General features: G+C 61.7%; 1 protein-coding gene across 4 annotated transcripts in view; it reads left to right on the top strand.

Annotated features, from left to right (window-relative positions):
• Positions 1-20,736, top strand: part of KNDC1 (kinase non-catalytic C-lobe domain containing 1) — a 60,436-nt gene that overhangs the window by 24,469 nt on the left and 15,231 nt on the right. For 3 of the 4 annotated variants that reach the window (XR_006603155.1, XM_045068749.1, XM_045068751.1), the window contains exons 10-18: positions 5,411-5,569; positions 7,420-7,521; positions 7,996-8,089; positions 8,540-8,702; positions 8,779-9,392; positions 9,702-9,846; positions 10,896-10,993; positions 11,410-11,804; positions 16,997-17,026. Coding sequence is in view for 3 of the 4 variants with exons in the window: in XM_045068749.1 (XP_044924684.1) it covers positions 5,411-5,569; positions 7,420-7,521; positions 7,996-8,089; positions 8,540-8,702; positions 8,779-9,392; positions 9,702-9,846; positions 10,896-10,993; positions 11,410-11,804; positions 16,997-17,026 (1,800 nt within the window). In the remaining variant the exon portion in view is untranslated. The remainder of the gene's footprint in view (positions 1-5,410; positions 5,570-7,419; positions 7,522-7,995; positions 8,090-8,539; positions 8,703-8,778; positions 9,393-9,701; positions 9,847-10,895; positions 10,994-11,409; positions 11,805-16,996; positions 17,027-20,736) is intronic. The other variant, XM_045068750.1, reaches the window with a different exon arrangement.

Genomic DNA, 20,736 nt, shown 5'->3' with positions numbered 1-20,736 from the left:
GATCTCAGGGTCATGAGTTCAAGCCCCACACTGGGCATAGAGCTTACTTTAAACAATAATACTAAAATAAAAAATCAAATTGTACAAACTAAAAGTTAGGTAAATTATATTAGAAACGGTGGTGGAACCCCGCCTCCCGCCCCGCCCAGTGCGTCTAGAAACCCGTCCCTGAAACAAGAATGACAAGTCTGAAGGGCAGAGAGACAAAGGCAGCCTGGCGGCGCCCCAGGCCCGAGGGAGGCACAGTGGCGAGGGCCCTGCTCCCTCTCTCTGCCCCATACATGGGGACAGAAGCCACACTCTCAAGCCCGAGGCCGTGGCTAGGGAAGGGGTGGACCCGCGCATGCCGGCAAAGACCCCAACCAGGTGGTGCCAGGGAAGGCCGAGGGTCCCCACCGGCCTGTAATGGCCCCTGCCCTGAAGCCAGTGGAGACCATGTGGTCACCATGGGGTCACATCCCCCACCCCTGGCCGAAGCAAACGGCCCTCCCAGCCAGGTGTTGTGAGAGGAAGCCTTGTGGAGAGCCGGCACTCTGACCGTCACCAGCAGCAGCGAGGCCAGCCCTGCCTCGTGCTGGGAAAGGAGGCAGGTGAGGCGCCGGAAGGATGCACTCTTCCCGCTCCCAGCCAGAGGCGCATCACTCGAGGCCCTGTGGAGATCTGGTCTCCCACCCCCCATGCGGCAGTGAGGAGGAGCCCTCGGCTCAGGTGTCCGGACCCTGAGCTCTGCCACCACCTGGCAGTAATGAGACGGTGCCCACTTTCCAACAGTGCTGTCAGAGAAAGCCACGTAGAAGGTCACAACATGAAAATGTCCAGGTTTCCCAAAAAACCACTTCCCATACCCAGAACCAGGGAGACTTCAAACCGAAGGAAAAGATCAACAGATGCCAGCATTGACGCTGTGGGACACAGCCATAGCGCGGCTAAGAGGGAAATTCGTAGCATGAGGCACATGCATGGGAAAAGAGGTAAAAGTTCAAGTCCGTAGTCTAAGCTACCCCTCGGGGACCTACAAAACGAAGAAGCAACGTAGACCCAAAGCAGAAGGACAGAAGCCGCGAAGACTAGAGCCGAAGTCAACAAAACGGGGAACAGCAGAGGAAACCAGTGAAGAGCTGGTTCTTAGAAAAGACCAATAAAAGTTTGAAACTTCCAGCAAAACGGACAAAGCCAAAAAAAAGGGGGGGGAGAAAAGAAGAGGAAGGAGAGAAAGACACGAATCGCCGTCGCCAGGAGTGACACGGGGGATGCCCACAAACCGTTCAGACGTCAAAAGAACAATGGCGGGCTGCAGACGACTCTACACACATGAATCTGACAACTTTGGTGAAATGGACCAATTCCTCGGGAAGCATAAAGTGCCACAACTCCCCCAATGCGAAACAGATCTCTGAACAGCCCTGACTGTTGAGGAAACGGAATTTGTAATTTTAACAAAAGTAAATCTCTTGGTCCAGAATTTCGCTGGAGAATTCTACTCAACGCTTAAAGAAAAATTAATATCCCTTCTACACCATCTTGTCCAGAAGACAGAACACTTCCCTGTCTGTTTTATTAAGCCAATATATTTCCTGTCAATGTATACGAATAGATAGAGGCTTACATACAGCAACATCCCTCACAAATATCAACACAAAGTCCTTACCAAAATATGCAAATAGAATTCAACTATATATAAAAATTATGCACCGTGACACAGGAAGTTATTCTAGGGATACCGGGCTGGTTTAGCATTTGAAAATCAATCAGTCCAACGTATTATCAGGTAAAAAAGAAAGACCCCATAATCACACGTATTGATACAGAAAAGCCATTTGGCAAGATTCAACACCCGTTCATAATAAAAAACTGTTTCAGAAAAAAACAAACAGCAGAAAGTTGCTCAACGGAATAAAGAGTGTCTACAAACACACACACACACGCACACCTGTGGCTAACATCATACCAAATGGGAAAAGACTCAATGCGTTCCCCCAAGACGGGGACCAATGCAGGGACGTGCACGGTCACTACTTGTACCCAGCATAGTGCTGAAGCTCGAGCCACTGCAGTAATGCGAAAACAGCATGAAGACCCAGAAGAAATAACACCATTTGCACATGACAAACTGTCTTTGTAGAAAATTCCAAGGAAGCCCATGGGATTAAGGAGTGAGTTCTGAAGGTCACAGGATGTACGGTAAACGCTCAAAAATCCATTGTATTTCTGCATGTTAGCAATGAACATACAGACACCAGACTTAAATTACAGTCCCCTCCCCCCAAAAAACAGCGCGCTCTCTCCGCGTCAGCACCGTCTCGGAAGCCTCCACGCGGTGGAGGAAGGGGCGAAGGCACAGGCTGAGCGGAAAAGGAAGACAGCGAGGTGGAGGACCACGAAACGCGCCCGCGGACGCCCCCGGGAAGCCCCAGGAGCACACACTGGGAAAGCCGGAGGCCGGGGACGCTGGTGCAGACTGTGGGACACACACCGACTTTCTAGAATCTGTTTCAGGAGATCTAAACCTCCCTCGCCGTCCGATCTCAACGACCACTTTTGAGAGACCAGCCTCGTTCAGACCAAACCTGTCCCTTTTGGTCCTTTGCCCCGGACCTGTGACTTTCGGGACTAAGTCTGTTCTCAGCTGTGGCCAAGTGGGATGTGTACGGTAGATCGTCTCTTCTGTTGTCTTAGCTGAAGAAAAAAATTTTAAATAAATATTAATTTGAATTGAATTAAACTATAAAACGTAAACTTAATGTAAGTGACCATGACGCAAAAAAAGGAAGTACTTACATTCGGATCTAACCAAGCACGCACTGGACTGAATGTGCTGAGAACTACAAAATCCTAATGAAAGAAATCAGACCAAATCTTAGGCAAAGAGTTCTTAGACGTGACACCAAAGGCCGTGTCCATAGACTTTTCCACAAAAGGAAAAGTGGGCAAGATGAACTTCATCAAAATCAGAAACTGACCACTGGGGCTCATCCCGCGTGTGGAGGATGACTCAGCCACGGGAAGGCCTTCGTGTAGAGCGTCGAGCCAGTAGGCTGGAGAAGACAAACCCTGTGCATGTCAGTAGGGGACCCCTGGGAGGGATCTGGCAGTAACTTCTGGGCACAACGCAGAAGCACGTTCTGTGAAAGAGAAAGTCGATGTACGCCTCCGTGACAACCTCAGACTTAGAGTGAAGCGACTGGTGCAGACTGGCAGCAAATACTAGGAAAACACACATCTGATAAAGCATCTATATCCCGAACATACAAAGATCTCTTAAAAGTCAGCAGTACAAAAAAAAAAAAAAAAAACAAATTGGGCGCCTGGGTGGCTCAGTGGGTTAAGCCTCTGCCTTCGGCTCGGGTCCTGATCTCGGGGTCCTGGGATCGAGCCCCACATCGGGCTCTCTGCTCAGCGGGGAGCCTGCTTCCTGCTCTCTCTCTCTGCCTGTCTCTCTGCCTCCTTGTGATCTCTGTCAAATAAATACATAAAATCGTTTTTTAAAAAAAATTAAATTTTTTTAAAGATTTTATTTATTTGACAGAGATTACAAGTAGGCAGAGAGGCAGACAGAGAGAGAGGAGGAAGCAGGCTCCCCGCTGAGCAGAGACCCCCCCCCCGATGGTGGGCTGGATCCCAGGACCCTGAAATCATGACCCAAGCCAAAGGCAGAGCCTCAACCTACTGAGCTACTCAGGCGTCCCACCAAATTAATTTAAAAACCAATCCACTTTAAAAGTGGGCAAAAGGCCTGCAGAGCCCCTCGCCAACGACGTCATACGGCAAACGAGCATGAAAGCTGCCCGACGGCATGGGGCACTCAGGAATCGCCCACTAAAACAAGGAGACAGCACTCCACGTCCATGAACGCGGCTGGCACCCCAAATGCTGCCCACACCAGAGGCCGGCGAGGATGCGGAACAGGAGCCCCCGGGCACCGCTGCTGAGCATGGGAAAGGACGCGGCCCTTCTGGCAGTTTCGTCAGAAAGTAAACACGTACCTGCCTTAAAGCCCAGGAGCCACATCCCCAGGCATCCATCCCGGGGAAACCGTGTCCCCAAGCACCCGTCCCAGGGGAACCGTGTTCAGAACAGCCCCAAACGGGACACAGCCCAGATGCGTGAGTGGTTAAGCACGCTGGGTCCGTTCGCACCGCGAACGCCACTGAGCAGTAAAAGGAGCAAAGCGTTGACCGGCGGTGACCTGGGTGCATCTCCATTGGGTTATGCCGACAGCAAGACGCCAACCCTGAAGGTCCCAGACCGCATAGTTCCATGTATGAGAAACGGCACGACCCTAGAATCGGACAACAGGTCCGTGGTTGCCAGAGACAGAGAACACATGTTGGGGCCCCCGGACCCCTCCTGACGACCAGATGCTCTGGATCGTGGCGATGCCCGTCACCCGGGCGGGGCCGCTGCCCTGCAGTTTGGCAAGATGTCACCTCTGTGGGGACCTGGGCCCAGGACACACGGACCTCTGTCTCACTGCTTACAACAGTGCGTGAATCTATAATGACCTCAAAATAAAGGGTTGAATGTTCTCAGAAGGTCAGTAACCATCTAGAGCCGATAATTCCCTCTCGTGGGACTTCCCTGCACAGGGAGCTCCTGGCCGTGGGAGGCCCCCACCCCGGGCGCCCGCACCACCCTGGCTGCCCGGCGACAGCCTGCGGAGCGTCCAGCCGCAGAGACAGGTGTGCGTGGCCACCAGCGCCGGCTTGCAGTTCTGTCCACTGTGCCAACCTGACAAAGTGACAGAGGAAGTGTTCGTGGTGTGACGGAATGCACAGGTGTGTCGCATCCACAGAGCCGAGCCTCCTGCTGCCCCGCTCACCGGGCCCTCCGCGCTGCGCCTCCATCGGGCCGTGGAGTTCAATGACACCGGCCAGCGTGTGGCAGTAACTTCTGGGCACAACAGCATCTGCCTGTCTGTCGCAGGCGGATTTCGGATCCAAGAGCTGAGAAGAATCCGAGACGCTCGCTGGTCTCTCCTGGGGGGGTGACACCTTCCCTTGCTCTGGAGCCGCGTGCCCATCCTTCCCCCGGACGTGAACAGCTGGGAGGCCTAGAGGCGGCCGGTCTTGTTCAGAGCCTGCGGTCTACCACTGAGCAACGCCCCACAGGTTCGGGGGACCCCAGCCTCAGACCCCCGAGCTGCGACCTCCACCTGCCTGAGGACTGTGAGAGCGGTCAGGTCCCATCGAGGCCTCACATGTCAGTGTGAAGACCCGCGGGTGTTTGGTAAACATGCAGGTCCCCAGGTCAGGCCCCTGTGGGATCTGACTCGGGGTCTTGCCAGGGCCTCCAGGCTCCAAGCAGGTGCACAGGGGGAGGGTCTCCCAGGGCTGCTGTCCCGCTTGTGCACCCCTGGGGAGCACAGAAGAAGGAGGGGCCACTGAGCAGGGCTGGGCTTTTCTCCACCCAGGCCTCCGTGTACGCCGTAGCTGCGGTCCTGTGGACGGCGGCCAAGTTCAGCGTCCCCCAAAACCACAAGCTGGCCCTGCCACGCAGGCTGAAGACCTTCCTCTTGGACATGGCCAGGCGCAGTGCCCAGGAGCGGCCACACACAGCAGAGGCCATCAAGGTAAGCCCACTGTAGCTGGGACCCCCACTCACCGTCCAGGGCTCAGGTGATGACCAAGCAGCCAGGTTCCTGTTTTCAGGAAAAGTGGACATTGGACAGGGTGGGCCACGGGCTTCATTTGTGGACAGGTGGTGGACAGGTGGTGGACAGTGTCTGCTGCCCGTGACCCTGGCAAGCCCCTCCCAGACCAGCCGGTTGCCTCCAGTGTGTTCGCCCGGCCGCAGTGGGCAGGGGTGTCCTGGGACCAGCCTGACCGTGTCCCTCTGACGGCAGGGAGTCCCCCCAGCCACCCCACTTCCCTCGTGTCCCCTGAGGGTCCTCTCAGCCTCCCCTTCCTTCACCCTCCCAAGCCTGCCCCATCTGCCAAGAGCTGGACAAGTACGGGGGGCCCCGTGAGTGTTTCCGTGACCAAGAGGCCACCGGAAGGCCACCCCCGGGGGAGAAGCTCCTTGCAGTCTTCTCTGCCCCTGACGCTCTGGGCCTCTCTGGCCTGCCCGGCCAAGGAAGGGTGAGGTCTCGTGCCACAGAGAAGCCAGCAGATGGCAGCTACAATGCTGGGACAGTTCACTCAGTAGCTACAGGTGGATGGACGGATGGATGGACGGACAGATGGACGGCAGGGGAAGCGCTTCACTCCACTCCAGATCTGCACGGAGGCAGCCAGGCGTGTTCAGGGAGGATGAGGGGCTGGGGGTGGCAGCAGCCGTGTCCGCCATCCCCAGACCCTGGGAGCCGGGCCCAGCCTTCCTGAGGATCGACGTTCTGAGCATCAGGTTCAGGTCCTGGGCTGTGAGGGACATAGACGCCTCTAGGACGGGGAAGAGTTCGCAGTCGGGACCTTTGGCAATAAACGCTCTGGGGGCGTTAGATCACAGCCTCTGCCCAGCGTTGGCTGAGCAAACTGAGCTTTTCCAGACAGGAACCCTGGGGGCTCTGGGCCCCCCAAGCCGTGCTAGGCTGGGCAGTCTCCGTGCAGAGCCTGGATGGGGACGTTCTCTGCCGAGTGTTCTGTGGTTCTTGCCAGCGGTTAGGAAATGAGATGAGGCGGGTGGCGGGGGAGCCTTAAACGGCAGCTTAAGGAAAGAATCTTTATCTTCACGTTCAGGACCGTCCATAACCCAAATGAGAAATACAGATTCTCAGCAGTGACATTCTGTCCCCAAATACCAGAAGGTCTGAGCTGGCAGAGACTCAGTTCCCAGGGGTCAGCTCCATGCTCCGGCACCAGTCCTCACCCCAGAGCCGTCCAGGGCCCACGTGCACCAAGGGTGGGCCTCAAACCTGCCTCGGCCCAGGCACAGGCTCTGGGGCCCACCCACAGTCACCCTGCAGGCCCCCACTGGCCTGTCGTCAAGGTCACAGAGGACTTGGGCTTGTCTGGGTTGCAGTGGGGGGTTGCTGTCCTGTCTGTGCATGTGGGAGCTGACTCGCTATGGGTCTTAACGTCTCCCTTCCTCAGCACTCTTAGAGGGGCCAGCTGGAAAAGGTCATGTTCCCTCGTGCCCCTCGTGTCCAGCACTGGGGTAGCCCCCTCTCCCGGAGCCTGCCCCTCGCCCCTCACCCCTCCCTGCGGATGGCTGTCAGCGGGGCAGCGGTCCCAGGAAGGGCTGTGGCCCTTTCTGTTGGGTCTTTATTCCTTCCACACGGGGCTGCTGGATTTCCCCCCAGGCTGCCGGAGGCTGGGCCTGCTCAACTCTCCCCAAGGGGGCCCCCGTGGAGTCCCCCTGTACAGGAAGCCCACAGGCCGCCATGCGCTCTCTGAAGGCCCCTCTGCGCTTGGAGGGACATGGGGCCGCCACCCGGCCTGCGGCGTCTCAGAGCGCCTGTTCACGGGCTCATCCCTCCTACAGACATGCAGCACCTACCTCCGTCAGCGAGGCATGGACAGCAGGAGGATTCTAGCCCACCTGAGGGCGTCCACCCACAAGGCTGGACGGGGACTTCCAGAGCAGGTGAAGACCCCTCAGTCTGCGCCCCGGGGAGATGAAAGTCCTTGCATTTTGCTGTTTGCTGTCCCTGTGGAGGGAGCTGAGGTGGTAGCTTCTCCTCCGCTCTCAGGGCAGCTCCTGGGGCGGCCCCATGCCCTGCCCTCTCTGCGGCCGTGGGGGGCGGGGGGCGTGTCCTGCAGGACGACCCTCAGGTGGCCGGCACACTTGGTCAATGTGCCTGCAGCCTCCTGAGCTGACCGGGCGGGGCCCTTGGAGGGCAGAGAGGCCACCCTGAGAAGCCCGGGGTCCCTGTCGGCGCCGAAGTCTTCCCAGGCCCTAGAAACCGACCGAAACCTTGTCGAACTGCGAAACGGTATCCCCAGAGCCCAGCAGTGGGAGTCAGTGTGGGCTGTGGGCCCCACTGAAGGGCCAGAGAGGTCCGCACCCGCGGGCCCTGCTGTCACCTTGACTGGGACCGTCCGTGGCCTTCTGCCTCAGGCTGACCAGGAGGAAGAGACCATCGGCCTCCAGAACGCGCTCTCCGTGGGCAAGCTGAGCCCCAGCATGACTCCCGCCTCTGGGCCCAGCTCAGGTGGGTCACCAGGGCCCACCTCGCCTGCCCCCGATGCCACGGCCGCCCCCGCAGCTGACCCCAGCCCTGAGAGGACACCCACAGGCAGGCACCCCTGGGCCCCAGAGCATCAGGGCAGTCACGCCGTTTACTCACACCCTCTGTCTCCACGGCCCAGTCATTCTGCCGCCTCGCCAGCCCCCAGAGCAGGCCGTGCGGCCGGACATCCCTCACTCTCTCCCATGTCCACGCACACACCCTGCCGACCGCTTCCTGTCCGGGCTGGGTGGTGACCCCAGCCTGCAGCAGGAGGAAGACCCCCTCGTCCTGTCTGTGGCCCCCGCCCTCCACCACCCGGCCCCTCCCCCGGCTCCTTCACCCTTGACTCTGGAGGTCGCCATGGGGTAGGGAGGAGCCGCCACAGCTTTGGGGCGTCTGCACTGCCCACTCTCAGGCAGGGTTTGTCCCCAGGCTTTGTTGGGGTCAGCCGTGACCCCAGGCTGGTGGCCGTGCAGGGGCCTGTGCCCACGCAGCCCCCCGGCACTGAAGGGGCCACATTGCTGCCGGCCGCCTTCACCGCCGCAGCCACACACTTCAGGCCCATCGTGCTGGCCCCAGATGCAGAGGACGCCAGGTGAGCACCCGACCCTGGGGCTGGTGGGGTCCCTGAGCCCGCCCCGAGTGCTCTCTCCTTCTCTCTGTGCTCTCAGGGACAGGGAGGACGATGGCCGGCAGGCTCCCGAGGCCCCTGGAGCTGCCAGCTGGACGATGCCTGACCAGCCGGCACCAGGTGCCGGACCCCAGGGAGCGGCCCCGGAGCCTCCCAGAGAGTCCACGCCGAGAGACAAGGCCCAGGGCATCCCCTGCGTCCCAGCCCCGGGCCCAGACGGGGCGTCACCAGTGATGCCCGAGTCTTCTGCTGATGTCCGACTCCTGAAGGCACAGGCACTCCCCACGGAGGAGGGGTCCAGTGTGACCCGCCGTGACCCGAGTCACCCAGCCAAGCCACCCAGGAGCAAGGCCACTAAGGGCCCAGGCCAGGAGCCTGAGGGTCGGTCCTCGGCTCCATGGGACCCGTCCCTGGCCAAGGCGAGTCCAGACAGCCCCAAAGGCACCTCTGTCCCAGAGCAGGATGACCAGGCCACAGACAGTCACCCCGAGCGGCCCCTGCCAGCAGACTGCAAGCTTGGTGTGCCCAGTGTGGACGCCTCGCCCCTCCCGAAGAGGACGGCCTGCCCGTCGCTGCAGGAGGCCACACGCCTCATCCAGGAGGAGTTCGCCTTCGACGGCTACTTGGACAACGGACTAGAAGCACTGATCATGGGTATCGAGGCAGAGGGCCCCCTGGGTTCTCCAGACAAGCCCCAGGACCAGGGAGAGGCCGTGGGGGGACACAGTGCCCTGGGGGAGGGCCAGTGTGTAGGGGAACTGGGGCCCCCACACGTCCGTCTGCATGAAGAGTTCGGGGGCCAGAGCCGCGCCCAGGCGTGGGTCCAGCAGCAGAGCCTCGGGCAGGAAGAGGGTCTCAGAGCCCAGCCCCCCCGCCCGGGCGTCTCCCCGAGCTGTGCGGCGAGCAGGAACCCGGAGGGGATGCTCCCCCATCGTGACTGGCCGCTGCCGTTTTGCAAACCAGGTGAATACATTTACGCCTTGAAAGACCTCACCTATGCCACTTTCTGCGGGGCCATATCGGAGAAGTTCTGTGACCTCTACTGGGGGGAGAAGTTGCTGCAGAGTCTTTTCAAAGTGGTGAACGGGAGGACGTCCCCCTCCGAGAAGTGAGTCCCCCTCCCCAGGCCCCAGGCTTCCCCCACCCTGGGGTCCCCTGCCAGGCAGGACGGCCCTGGTTCTGCCTCCTCTGGCCCACCGCTGTTTTCCCCACGTGCTCCTGTCCCCTAAAGTCCAGCGCCCCTGGCTGGCCGGCCACGCGGGTCCCTCCCGCTTGTCCTGAAGCCCACCCTAGCCCCCAGCTTTCCCTCTGGGCACCGGGCTCCTTCGGGCAAGAGGAGAGGACTGTGGGCTCACGGGGCGGGAAGCACATTCCTGCTCGGGTACCAGCTTGAGGAGGCCAAGCAACCAGGAGCCCAGAGGGCAGGAGGCCCCCCAGGGAACAGCATCTGCCCCCAACCCCCATCCAGCGGGCACTGCATGCCAGCCGCAAAGGGGGTGATGGCCGCCGGAGGACCCGCCCCTTCACAGACTGGGCCCCATGCTCCTCTGCCGTGGACTGTGGACAGCCGTGTGGGTGGAGGTGGCCCCGAGGGCTGGGACCATGCCTGGACCCCAGTGCTGTGACACCCCATCCCTGAGCTCCAGGCACACCCACAGCCCCGTCTGCCTCCAGGGGCCCCACCAGGCGGGTAGGCAAGGGTCCCTTCACATTTGCCGTGGTTGCTGCGGGGGCACTTGCCGCACTCCCTGCCCGGGCAAACGGGTCAACAGAGCGCCCAGATGGCTGCCGCCCACACTGTGCTCTTGGGCGGGGAGAAGGGCCTTGCAGGGACCTCCCGAAACGAATGTCCAGAACACCCTGTGCCCGTTATTAGGCCCCCTTAACCGCTGCGGAAAGAGAGGCCCTGTGCCGTCCTGTGGCCGGGGGTCACGTTGTCCTCAGGAAGCTTGCATGGGACGGGGAACGTCCCTGTCAAACGGTGTGCGTCCAGGGTGCTGGCACGGGGTCACGGGCAGGCCCGCACCTCAGCCTCAGCAGGGTTCCCCTCATCCACCTAAAGCTTCCTACGGGAAGGCAGAGCAGGGAAGGCACTGTGCTGTGGGGAGGGGGCGGGGGGCCACGGGGGGCCTGCGACGTCCGTCCTTCTGATGACAGTGCTTCAGAGGAGGCTGGGGCAGAGCCTGAGGGCAGCGCAGCCGGCACTCCGAGTGGCTGCTTGCTGTCCAGCCAGAGGCCATCGCTGCACAGAACAGGTAAGAGACACGGGCCCGAACGCAAGAACTCCTCTTTCAAGAGAGGCTCCCCTTGTCCCAACTCTGCCGCACGCACACCCAGGAAGTCTGAGAGCAAAGGGACTGTGCTCAGGGAGCCCCTCGGCCCCTCTGCCCGTCTCCGCACAAGCAGTCCACCAGCCCTGGGGTGTCCTCTCCAGACTCCGGCCCCACGGGATGACCTGTGTTTGGGAGGGGACCCGAGGGACCCTCCTGGGAAGCGGGACCACCGCCCTGAATCCGAAGGACCCTGCTGGCCCCTAGAGCAACAGAGGGGCACCCGGCCGTCTCGAGGGGCCTCCTGTCCCCGACTCAGCACGGGCGGCCTCTCTGTAAACAATGAGGGACGGACTCTGCCACACGAGCTAGTGTCGAGTGGACCCTCCTCTCCTGCGCAGGGAAGGAGACACCGGCCATGGCGCGTGGCAGCCGAGCTCCCGGCCCGTCCCCGTCGATGTCCGATGTGGATGCAGACGAGCTCTCGCGGGGCAACTTTGAGGTGGGATTCCGGCCTCAGAAGTCAGTCAAAGGGGAGCGGGAACAGCAGCCGGAGGCCGGAGAGCACGGGCAGCAGGGTGGGGGCCCGAGCCCCGAGGCAGTGGCCCGGCTGGCCCGGCCCAAGGAGGGGGGCCTGGCCGCGCACCCGGGCCCGGCGGAGCTCCAGAGCTGCAGCCCCGGCTGGTGCAGCGCCTTCTACGAGGCCGACTGCTTCGGCGCCGACGTCTACAGCTACGTGAAGGAGCTGGCGAGGCAGAAGGCAGGCGGGGCCCCCGACGCGGACGCCCAGAGCCTGGTGAGTCCCGGGCGGCTGCCCGCTACTCGTGCTGCCAGGGAAGGGGGTGCTGTGGCCGCAGAGGCACCCTGGGCAGGGAGTCCGCGTCGCAGCAGCGGGAGCTCCCAGTCACTCTGGCGGGGGTGGGGGGGCACAGAATCCCACCCCCCCGCCGTGACCCCGGCACTCGTCTGGGCGCTCTTCCTGTGCGTCTCCCCGGGCACTGCGGTGCTCGTCTGTGTGTGTCCTCCACATCAGGGATAGGACGTGGCCTTTCTCTCTCTTAGCTGGGCACACGGGTGGCCGTGACAGGTGCAGGAGGTCACCTTGTACCATCACAGCTGGCCGCGGGCCATGTCTCTGGAGGGGGCAGGCAGGCCAAGGCCCTCGTCCCAGGCGGCCTCCTGTTCCTCAGGCAGCAGCACTGAGACAAGAAGTCTCATTGCCCATGGCTGTCGGTTCAGGCTGGACCTGGAGTGCGTCTGGCCTGGGCTTCTCTGGGGGGCCGCGTCCCTCCTGCACCAGCCAGCCAGGGCAGTCTGCGTGTCTCCCCGCTCAGCAAGTTTGAGGTTGGCCAGGCCAAGGCCCTAGGTGAGGGTCGTGCACAGAGCTCTGGACTTCTGGTCACTGCGCCCGCCACTGGGCACCTGCCTCCCATACCCAGTGGCTCTGACCAGGGCTGCAGGCCCCACTCCCAAGTGACCTAGAGCTCGTGGACCTGGGACCTGGGCTGCAGCCTTCCCCTGTGACCAGCAGCTCCCACCTAGGCCTTATCACACAAGGCCTGACCTTCCAGGATAGCAGGCAGGAAGGACCCCCTCGGCTCACGCGCTCTGCTCCCGGCGCCTCTGCTTGGCCTGTGCGATGCACTTCCTCCGGCCTCCAAGGCTCCGAGCGAAGCCGCAGGAGCACCATGTCTCCCTGGCCCTGACCTGCCCCCATCTGGACCTTCCCCGGGGCTCCCCCTTGTTCTCCTGCTACTGCCTGAACGTCGCGCTTCTGCTCAGTTGCACGCGGGACGGAGAGCAGGGCCCTGTCCCCGGCCTGCACACGTGACGGTGGGGCCATGCCCTATGGCCTCAGCCTGCTCCTCTGAGCTTTGTGCTGTGGTCCCCCGCAGGAGCCATCGCGGGTGCCGGACTTCAGGGCCTGGTGGGGGCCTCCCTGGGGGCCCTGGCACAGAGGGTGGCCCCCACGTAGGGCGTCGGGGCAGGGAGCACAGAGTCCGGCCACACGGCAGCTCCGTGCCACTGCGGCAGAGTCCGGGGCTCCCAGCCCCTGGCCGTCTCGTCACCTGCCCTCAGGGGCCTGCGGACCTCACCCCCACTTCCTTGCCTGTGACAGGGATTTCCACACAGTGACGCTTGCCCGGGGCTGCCGGAGGTTCCTGTCCCAGCAGCACAGGCTTTCCACCTGCGACAGCCGTACCCACAAGTGGGAAACGAACAGACTACCAGAGGCAGAAAGCCACATCAGCGGCCCCTCGTGGGACCAGCTACCACTGTGAGAGGGGCCCGTGGACAGTGAGTGCCGTCCCGTGGCTTCCGAGGGGGAGAGTCACGGAGCACACACCGTGCGTTTCCTGGCTGTGCTGGCCGAGGGCCTGCAGGTCTGACAGCCTCTGGCTCCAGGCCCGTCCTCCAGTCAAAGGGACCAGGGCTCCTGGGAGTGAGGAAATGGTTAGGAACCCATGACGGGGGCATGTTGGAGGTCAGAGGAACCAGTGGAGGGGCCACCAGCAGCCCAAGTCAGAGCAGCCAGAGAAGCAACACTGAACCAGCTTCTAACTCAGAGTGTGCGTCATGCACACGTCCACACTGCCGCGGAGCTTCTAACTCGGAGTGTGCCCCGTGCACACGTCCACACTGCCGCGGAGCCTCTAACTCAGAGTGTGCCCCATGCACACGTCCACACTGCCGCGGAGCCTCTAACTCAGAGTGTGCCCCATGCACACGTCCACACTGCCGCGGAGCCTCTAACTCAGGGTGTGCGTCATGCACACGTCCACACTGCCGCGGAGCCTCTAACTCAGAGTGTGCCCCATGCACACGTCCACACTGCCGCGGAGCCTCTAACTCAGAGTGTGCCCCATGCACACGTCCACACTGCCGCGGAGCCTCTAACTCAGAGTGTGCCCCATGCACACGTCCACACTGCCGCGGAGCCTCTAACTCAGAGTGTGCCCCATGCACACGTCCACACTGCCGCGGAGCCTCTAACTCAGAGTGTGCCCCATGCACACGTCCACACTGCCGCGGAGCCTCTAACTCAGGGTGTGCCCCATCCACACGTCCACACTGCCGCGGAGCCTCTAACTCAGGGTGTGCCCCATCCACACGTCCACACTGCCGCGGAGCCTCTAACTCAGAGTGTGCCCCATGCACACGTCCACACTGCCGCGGAGCCTCTAACTCGGAGTGTGCCCCATGCACACGTCCACACTGCCGCGGAGCTTCTAACTCAGGGTGTGCCCCATGCACACGTCCACACTGCCGCGGAGCCTCTAACTCAGGGTGTGCCCCATCCACACGTCCACACTGCCGCGGAGCCTCTAACTCGGAGTGTGCCCCATGCACACGTCCACACTGCCGCGGAGCTTCTAACTCAGAGTGTGCCCCATGCACACGTCCACACTGCCGCGGAGCTTCTAACTCGGAGTGTGCCCCATGCACACGTCCACACTGCCGCGGAGCTTCTAACTCGGAGTGTGCCCCATGCACACGTCCACACTGCCGCGGAGCCTCTAACTCAGAGTGTGCCCCATGCACACGTCCACACTGCCGCGGAGCCTCTAACTCAGAGTGTGCCCCATGCACACGTCCACACTGCCGCGGAGCTGAAAGGAGCAGCAGCTCAATGATGGGTTTTCAGGAAATAGAAAATCCCACCTACAATTCACACAGACTCTCAAGGGACCTCCAAGAGCCAAACAGTCCTGGAAAAGAAGAGCAGAAGTGACGACTCACTCTTCTGATTCCAAACCTGCTGCAGAGCTGCCGTCGCCGACGCAGTGTGGCCCGGCACGAGGGCGGACGGACAGACCCGCAGGACAGATTGGAGAGGCCAGAAACAAGCCCGCGGGAGATGGGTTTTGACCAACCGCCAGACCAGCCAGCGGGCAGAGGACGGCCTTCACGACACGCGGCGCTGGGAAAACGGCGTGACCTGCGAAAGGGCCTGTATGTGCGCCACTTCCAGAAGTTAACTGAGCCGTCAGAGACCTGAACGTTGGAGCTAAATTATAAATTATTTCTTCACAGCACTGGACACGGAAACGACTTCTCGGATACGATACCAAAAGCACAGGCAACAGAAGTGAAAATAGAGAAACTGCGCTCGATCGAAACGTGGTGCGTCCAAGGATGCCCCCCGCAGAGGGGACGGGCACGCCAAGAGCAGCCGGGAACACCCACAGACGCCTCTGAGAAAGGCGAAATGTCCAGAATGTCCAGGGAACACGGCAGCAGCCTCGCAGGGCCCCCGCCTAGCCAGGGCTGATGGACCCGCGTAGACGTCTCCCCCGAGGACCGACACAAGTAGCTGAAAGTAGTCCCACTTCACTGGTCACTGTGGAAAACTAAACCGCAACGAGACGCCCCCTCACACCCAGTAGGACGGCTCCCACCAAAATTTGAAAAAGAAAGAAAAGACCGTGTTGGCGAGTCGCAGAGAAACGGGAGCCCTGTGCACGGCTGGTGGGAAGGGGGACCGGCGCGGCCACTCCGGAGTTGCCTCCAAAAAGTAAGCGTGGCCGCACTGCGTAAGCCGGCAAGTCCAGCTCTGCGTGTCCACCCCGGAGAGCCGGAGGAGGCCTCCGGGAGCCCCCTGCGCCGCGCCCACGGCCGCCCCAAGATGGGAGCAGACGGCCGGAGACGGAGCTGGGGAGTGCGTTTGCGGGGGACCGGCCAGCACCCGGCCCACGAGGAGGAGCCCCGAGGCCTGCTGAGTGACAGCCAGACCCGGAGGGACCAGCACCGTGTGCTGCCAACCTCGTGGGGTCCCCGGGGTGGCCACGTGCGCAGAGACCGCGCGGGGGCGGGGATGGGGCCTTCGTGGGGACAGAGCCTCAGCCGTGGATGCCGGACGTGGAGGGCGTCCCGCAGGGTGAATGTACTTCAAGCCACTCAGCGGCGTGACAAGAAATGTTACCGTCGGGAATTTCATGTTGTACATATTTTGTCGCAAAGGAGTTTATCCAAATAAAACCTTGAGAACAGTTGAGAGCGGGACACGGAGGTGGCGCCGTCGGTGCAGCGTCCGACGCTCGGTCCCAGCCGGGGTCGCGTCTCAGGGTCGCCAGGACGAGCCCCACCACAGGCTCCGCGCTCCGCAGCGAGTCTGCTTGGGACTCTCGCTCCCTGCGCGTTCTCTCCCTCGAGTAAATAAATAACTCTCTGACCCGATGCCGGCGGATGTCCTTCTAGTTGAATGGCGGTGAACGGAGAAGGCGAGGCGGGGTCCCCGCGCGGGCTCCTTTGCCCCAGTCCCTGCACACGGCCCGCCACCAGCTCGCCGCTCTGACCTCAGCTGAACCCAGAGCCCCGCTGACCTGGGCACAGGGAGGCCGGGGGGGTGCTCACGCCCCTGTCACAGAGGACAGGGCCCTTCCCGGGGCAGCTCGCTGTGTCCACACCGCCTTCCCCAGCAGCTTAATCCCAGCAGTTGGGGGGGGTATGCTAAGGGTCCAGGTGTGCCCTCCAATGTCATAGGTCATCCTCTGACTTCACAGGTCACGCCTGCTGACTACAGCCACATCTTTGGGGTGGGCGGCAATGGACAGACAGCCCGGTTTCCAGCCCCTCGTGTTCAGTGCCACAGGGAGAGGCTCTCGTGCGTGCGAGAGCCCGGTGTAGGCTGACGGGGCCCTTCGCTGCATCCCGCGCTCTCCTCAGGGCGCTGGCCCTTTGCAGGGAGCCGCACTCACGAGCGACACCAGTCACCCCTGCACCACACTCAGATTGTTCTTGAAGGTGGGCTCAGAGACCAGCTCAGGCCAGGCGTGTGCTGGCGGCCAGCACCGCTCTAACCCAGACCGTGGCCTTGTGGTTGGGACGAGGTGTCCTGGGCCTCCCACCTCGGAAACTGGCTCGGCCCCACAGTCACTCTGTGGTGGCACCGGCGGGGCGTCAGGAGGAGGGAGGCAGTTTGAGGGACACTGTGGAGTGGCCCGGAGTGACCTGGTTCTCCTTTTCGTTCCTGCCCACCTGGGGAAGACGTCTCTCCTGGAACCAGAATGCAGACAGGTGAGTTCCCGCGCGCTCGTCTGCGTCGTGGCGGGCTGGCTGCGGCCACAGGTTCGCGCTTCTCTTTGAGAACCCGCTGCTTCTGCTTCAAATCGTGAGCCTCGGGCTAACTCGCCGGTGGAACCGCCCTCGGACCCACTGTCGCTTCCCTCCCCAAACCGAGGGAGTGCGAAGCAGGCCCCGGCGCTGGGGAGGGCAGAGCTGCTGGGGGGTGCGGTGTCCGTCCCCGAGCGTGCGCCGAGGTGCCCCTGCCCTGAGGGCCGGCTGGGTGCCCGCGTCTCCGCGCGCCCACGCCACAGGCCCCCCTCCCTTGCTCTCAGGATTTAGGTGCTGATTTCTGTTCATCCCTCCTCTCTCTCTGTCTACGAGTTCCGGCTCTCCAGCTCCCTCCGTCCCGCGGGGCGGGCAGCTCTCGGGCCTGGGTCGGTCGAGGGCTGCTCTGTGTGGCTGTTCCTCAGAGCACACGGACACTGACTCCTCCTAATTCTACGGGGAAAGGCGCTTGTTGGGTGAGGCCGTGGGGAAACACCTCAACGCAAATGACCCTGAACGTTTTCCTTAGACCTCGCCAGTCCGCGTCCACTGGGGTCGGGTTTGCTGGGCTCCTGCAGGAATGGCCATGGGGACGCCCCACTCGAGTGTGTCTTCTCCATCACCCCCTCTTGTGTGGAGTTTAGTTCACATAGATTTAGTTTTAAAGTCAGTCAGAACGGTCCTGGACTCTATGAGCCCTGTTCCAGAAGGAAGCAGGTGCCTCCGATCGGCCCTCTCTGGCGGGAGGGGTCTGGATCAGCATCCGGACCGCGTGTGAGGGGGCGATGGTGCCGGACAGAGCCTTATGCGGAGTCGCTGCAGAAGGGCCCTCGCTGCGGCGGTCCTGAGCTGCACAGAGGGAAAACCCAGGGACAGAGAGTTCAGGGCCGCCCTTCCCCTCTTCAGGCTCTGAGGGAGGTCAGCCAGGGTCAAGCTGTCTTCAGAAAGCCAGGGGCAGAGACACCTGGTGGCTCCATCGGTTAAGCAGCTGCCTTTGGTCATGACCCCAACGTGCTGGGATGGAGCCCCGTGTCCAGCTCTCTGTTCAGTGGGGAGTCTGCTTCTCCCTCTCTCTCTGTGTGCTCTCTCTCTCCAATCAATAAATGAAATCTTTATTTTAAAAAAAAGAAAGGGGGCACCTGGGTGGCTCAGTGGTTAAGCCGCTGCCTTTGGCTCAGGTCATGATCTCAGGGTCTTGGGATCGAGTCCTGCATGGGGCTCTCTGCTCAGCGGGGAGCCTGCTTCCCCCTCTCTCTGCCTGTCTCTCTGCCTGCTTGTGGTCTCTCTCTCTGTGAAATAAATGGATAAAAATATTTTTTAAAAACCAAAAATTTTAAATTTAAAAAAAGAAAGAAAAAAAGAAAGCAAGCCAGGATCACAGAGAAGCACGCAGTGATGGGACGGCAGAGCCCCTGGTCCTCGCGCGAACCAGACCTCCAGGGGACGGAGATGAGTCCGTCTGGAGCACAGCTGTGGGGGCCACTTGCGGGTGCTGCTGCCAGGCTTTGTGGCGTCCCACGGGACTGTCCTCAGGGATGACATGTTGCAGACCTGTGCCACCCACCGGGTAGCCGGCAGCCGTGTGGCCTGCGAGACAGGAGTTGACACTTTCATGTTATTTATTTTATTGTTTTTAAAGATTTTATTTATTTATTTCACATATAGAGATCACAGGTAGGCAGAGAGGCAGACAGAGAGAGAGAGAGGAGGAAGCAGGCTCCCCGCGGAGCAGAGAGCCCGATGCGGGGCTCGATCCCAGGACCCTGAGATCATGACCCGAGCCGAAGGCAGAGGCTTTAATGCACGGAGCCCCCCAGGCACCCCTCACATGCCCGTGGTTCCCATGTCAGAGGTGAACGCAGGTCCTGCACACGCAATTCTGCCCCATGCACCGGGGGCGCTCATTCTGTCCCCCACGCTGGCAGCCAGCGACTGGGTCCTTGGGCCGATAAGTCGGGGAGGCGGGTTTGGAGCCAGGCTGTGTGATGTCAGACCCACGGGCTCCTCACACAGAGTCCCAGCCGAAAGATGCCTCAGCAGCCGCTCGCCGGCTTCCTCCCCAAGCAGCTGCCTCCTGCGGGGATCTCGCTGTGGTCCAAATCAGCGTTCTGTTTCCATGGAGACAGATGGCCTGCTGTCCCAGGGTGTGACCCCTCCCCCTGCAGCTTGCATGTGGCCCAGCTGGAAGGGCCCAGAGGCCTTGGGAGACCTGAGTTAACCACTGAGGCGCGGAGGAGGAGGTGAATCGGTATTCAGTCTGCAGCACGTCCCCCAACAGCAGACACAGCCCCTGCCCCACAGCTGCCCGGGGCCTGGTGCTTCCTACCACCTGGTGCGGCCATCGGTGACCTGGCTGTCGGGATAGCAGCACGGGGAAGACGACAGCCACACGAACCACCTTTTCAGTAAAATCACTAGATAGAGGGGATTCAAATATTTAGATAAAAACACCACCTGCATTTTTAATTTCACAACATTGTACAGAAATCAATGCTCCTGACAAAGCCAAATCCCTTGTCGTCAGAGGAGAATGGGGGAAGCTTGTGTGTGTTTGAGCTGATTAGATGCGCCCAAATGAAGACCACTGTGTATTTGGTTTCAGATTAAGGTTCCTGTCAGTGTGGCCGTTTCAGGGTCCTGGGGCCACTGTGAACCCGGTTAGCAGGAAGTTATTTTGGTGGGAGTCTGAGAGATCCCTGGGCCTCTGCCCCTTCCTCTGGTTCCTGGCCCTGGCCAGGTCCCCCTCACTGCATCCACCCCACACCCCTGTCGTCCTCCTGCAGGTAAAGGCAACCTCACCCCCCAGCTGGAGACCCGCGGTGGCTCAAGGCCCCCTCCCAGGGACGTGCCAGGCTTCCAGCACCCTCTCCGCTCCAGAACCACACCCATGCTCAGCCCTGGGCCCCACAGGGTTGGGGCAGTGAGCCAGGCTACATCTGTCCCCTCCTTCCTGAAGGCAGGAACCATGTCTGGATTCTGGTCATTTCTAACAGTCGCGGCCCGAGCCTGGCTTGCCAGCAAGGCTTCCCTGGTCCCTCTGGGGGAGCGAAGAATCCAGACCGTCCTCACGGGAGGACAGAAACTGCTCCCGCCAAGCAAACTCGTGGACCTTCCTGCGAGATGCACATTCTCCAGGAGGGGCTGGGACCCCTGCTTCTGGGCGCCCCGGCCGTGACACGAGGATGCCCCGCTGGCACCAGCTCTCTGAACTGCCCGCGGGCAGCAGTGGCCACGCGTCCTGGCCGCTGACCCCGGTGCAGCACAGCCGAGGGGCCCGGAGGGAACGGGGGCGGGGGGGGGGGGGGGGGTCAGCCAGAGTCTGGGGCAGGGACTCCGCACCGGCGTCCCTCGGGCTCGACCACGCGCGCCGGACGGCCGGGCCTCGGGTGGGGTCCTCACCCGCGGGGGCCCACGTGCAGGGCGGCGGCAGCCCCGTGGGGGTCCTGCAGGGGCCTCGCGGGGCAGCTGGGGTCCCCGGCCGGTCGGGGGGGACCCGTCGGGGGTGACCCGCCCCGCCCCCCAACCAGCCAGAAGGGGTCCTGGACGCCCCGCCCAAGGGCAGCCGCTCGGCGGGGCGGGGCGGGGCGGGGCGGGGCGGGGCGGGGCCTGGGGGCGCGTTTGTAGAGGACGTGGGGGCGCCTGCTGCAAACGAAAGTCCATTGGCCTAAACTGGGGGC

The sequence above is a fragment of the Mustela putorius genome, unplaced genomic scaffold, assembly GCF_011764305.1.
Source record: "Mustela putorius furo isolate JIRA1106 unplaced genomic scaffold, ASM1176430v1.1 tig00003909_pilon_pilon_pilon, whole genome shotgun sequence".
Classification (NCBI taxonomy): Eukaryota; Metazoa; Chordata; class Mammalia; order Carnivora; family Mustelidae; genus Mustela; species Mustela putorius.
Note: the sequence above shows the minus strand (reverse complement) of the source record. Positions and strands in the feature narration are given on the sequence as shown.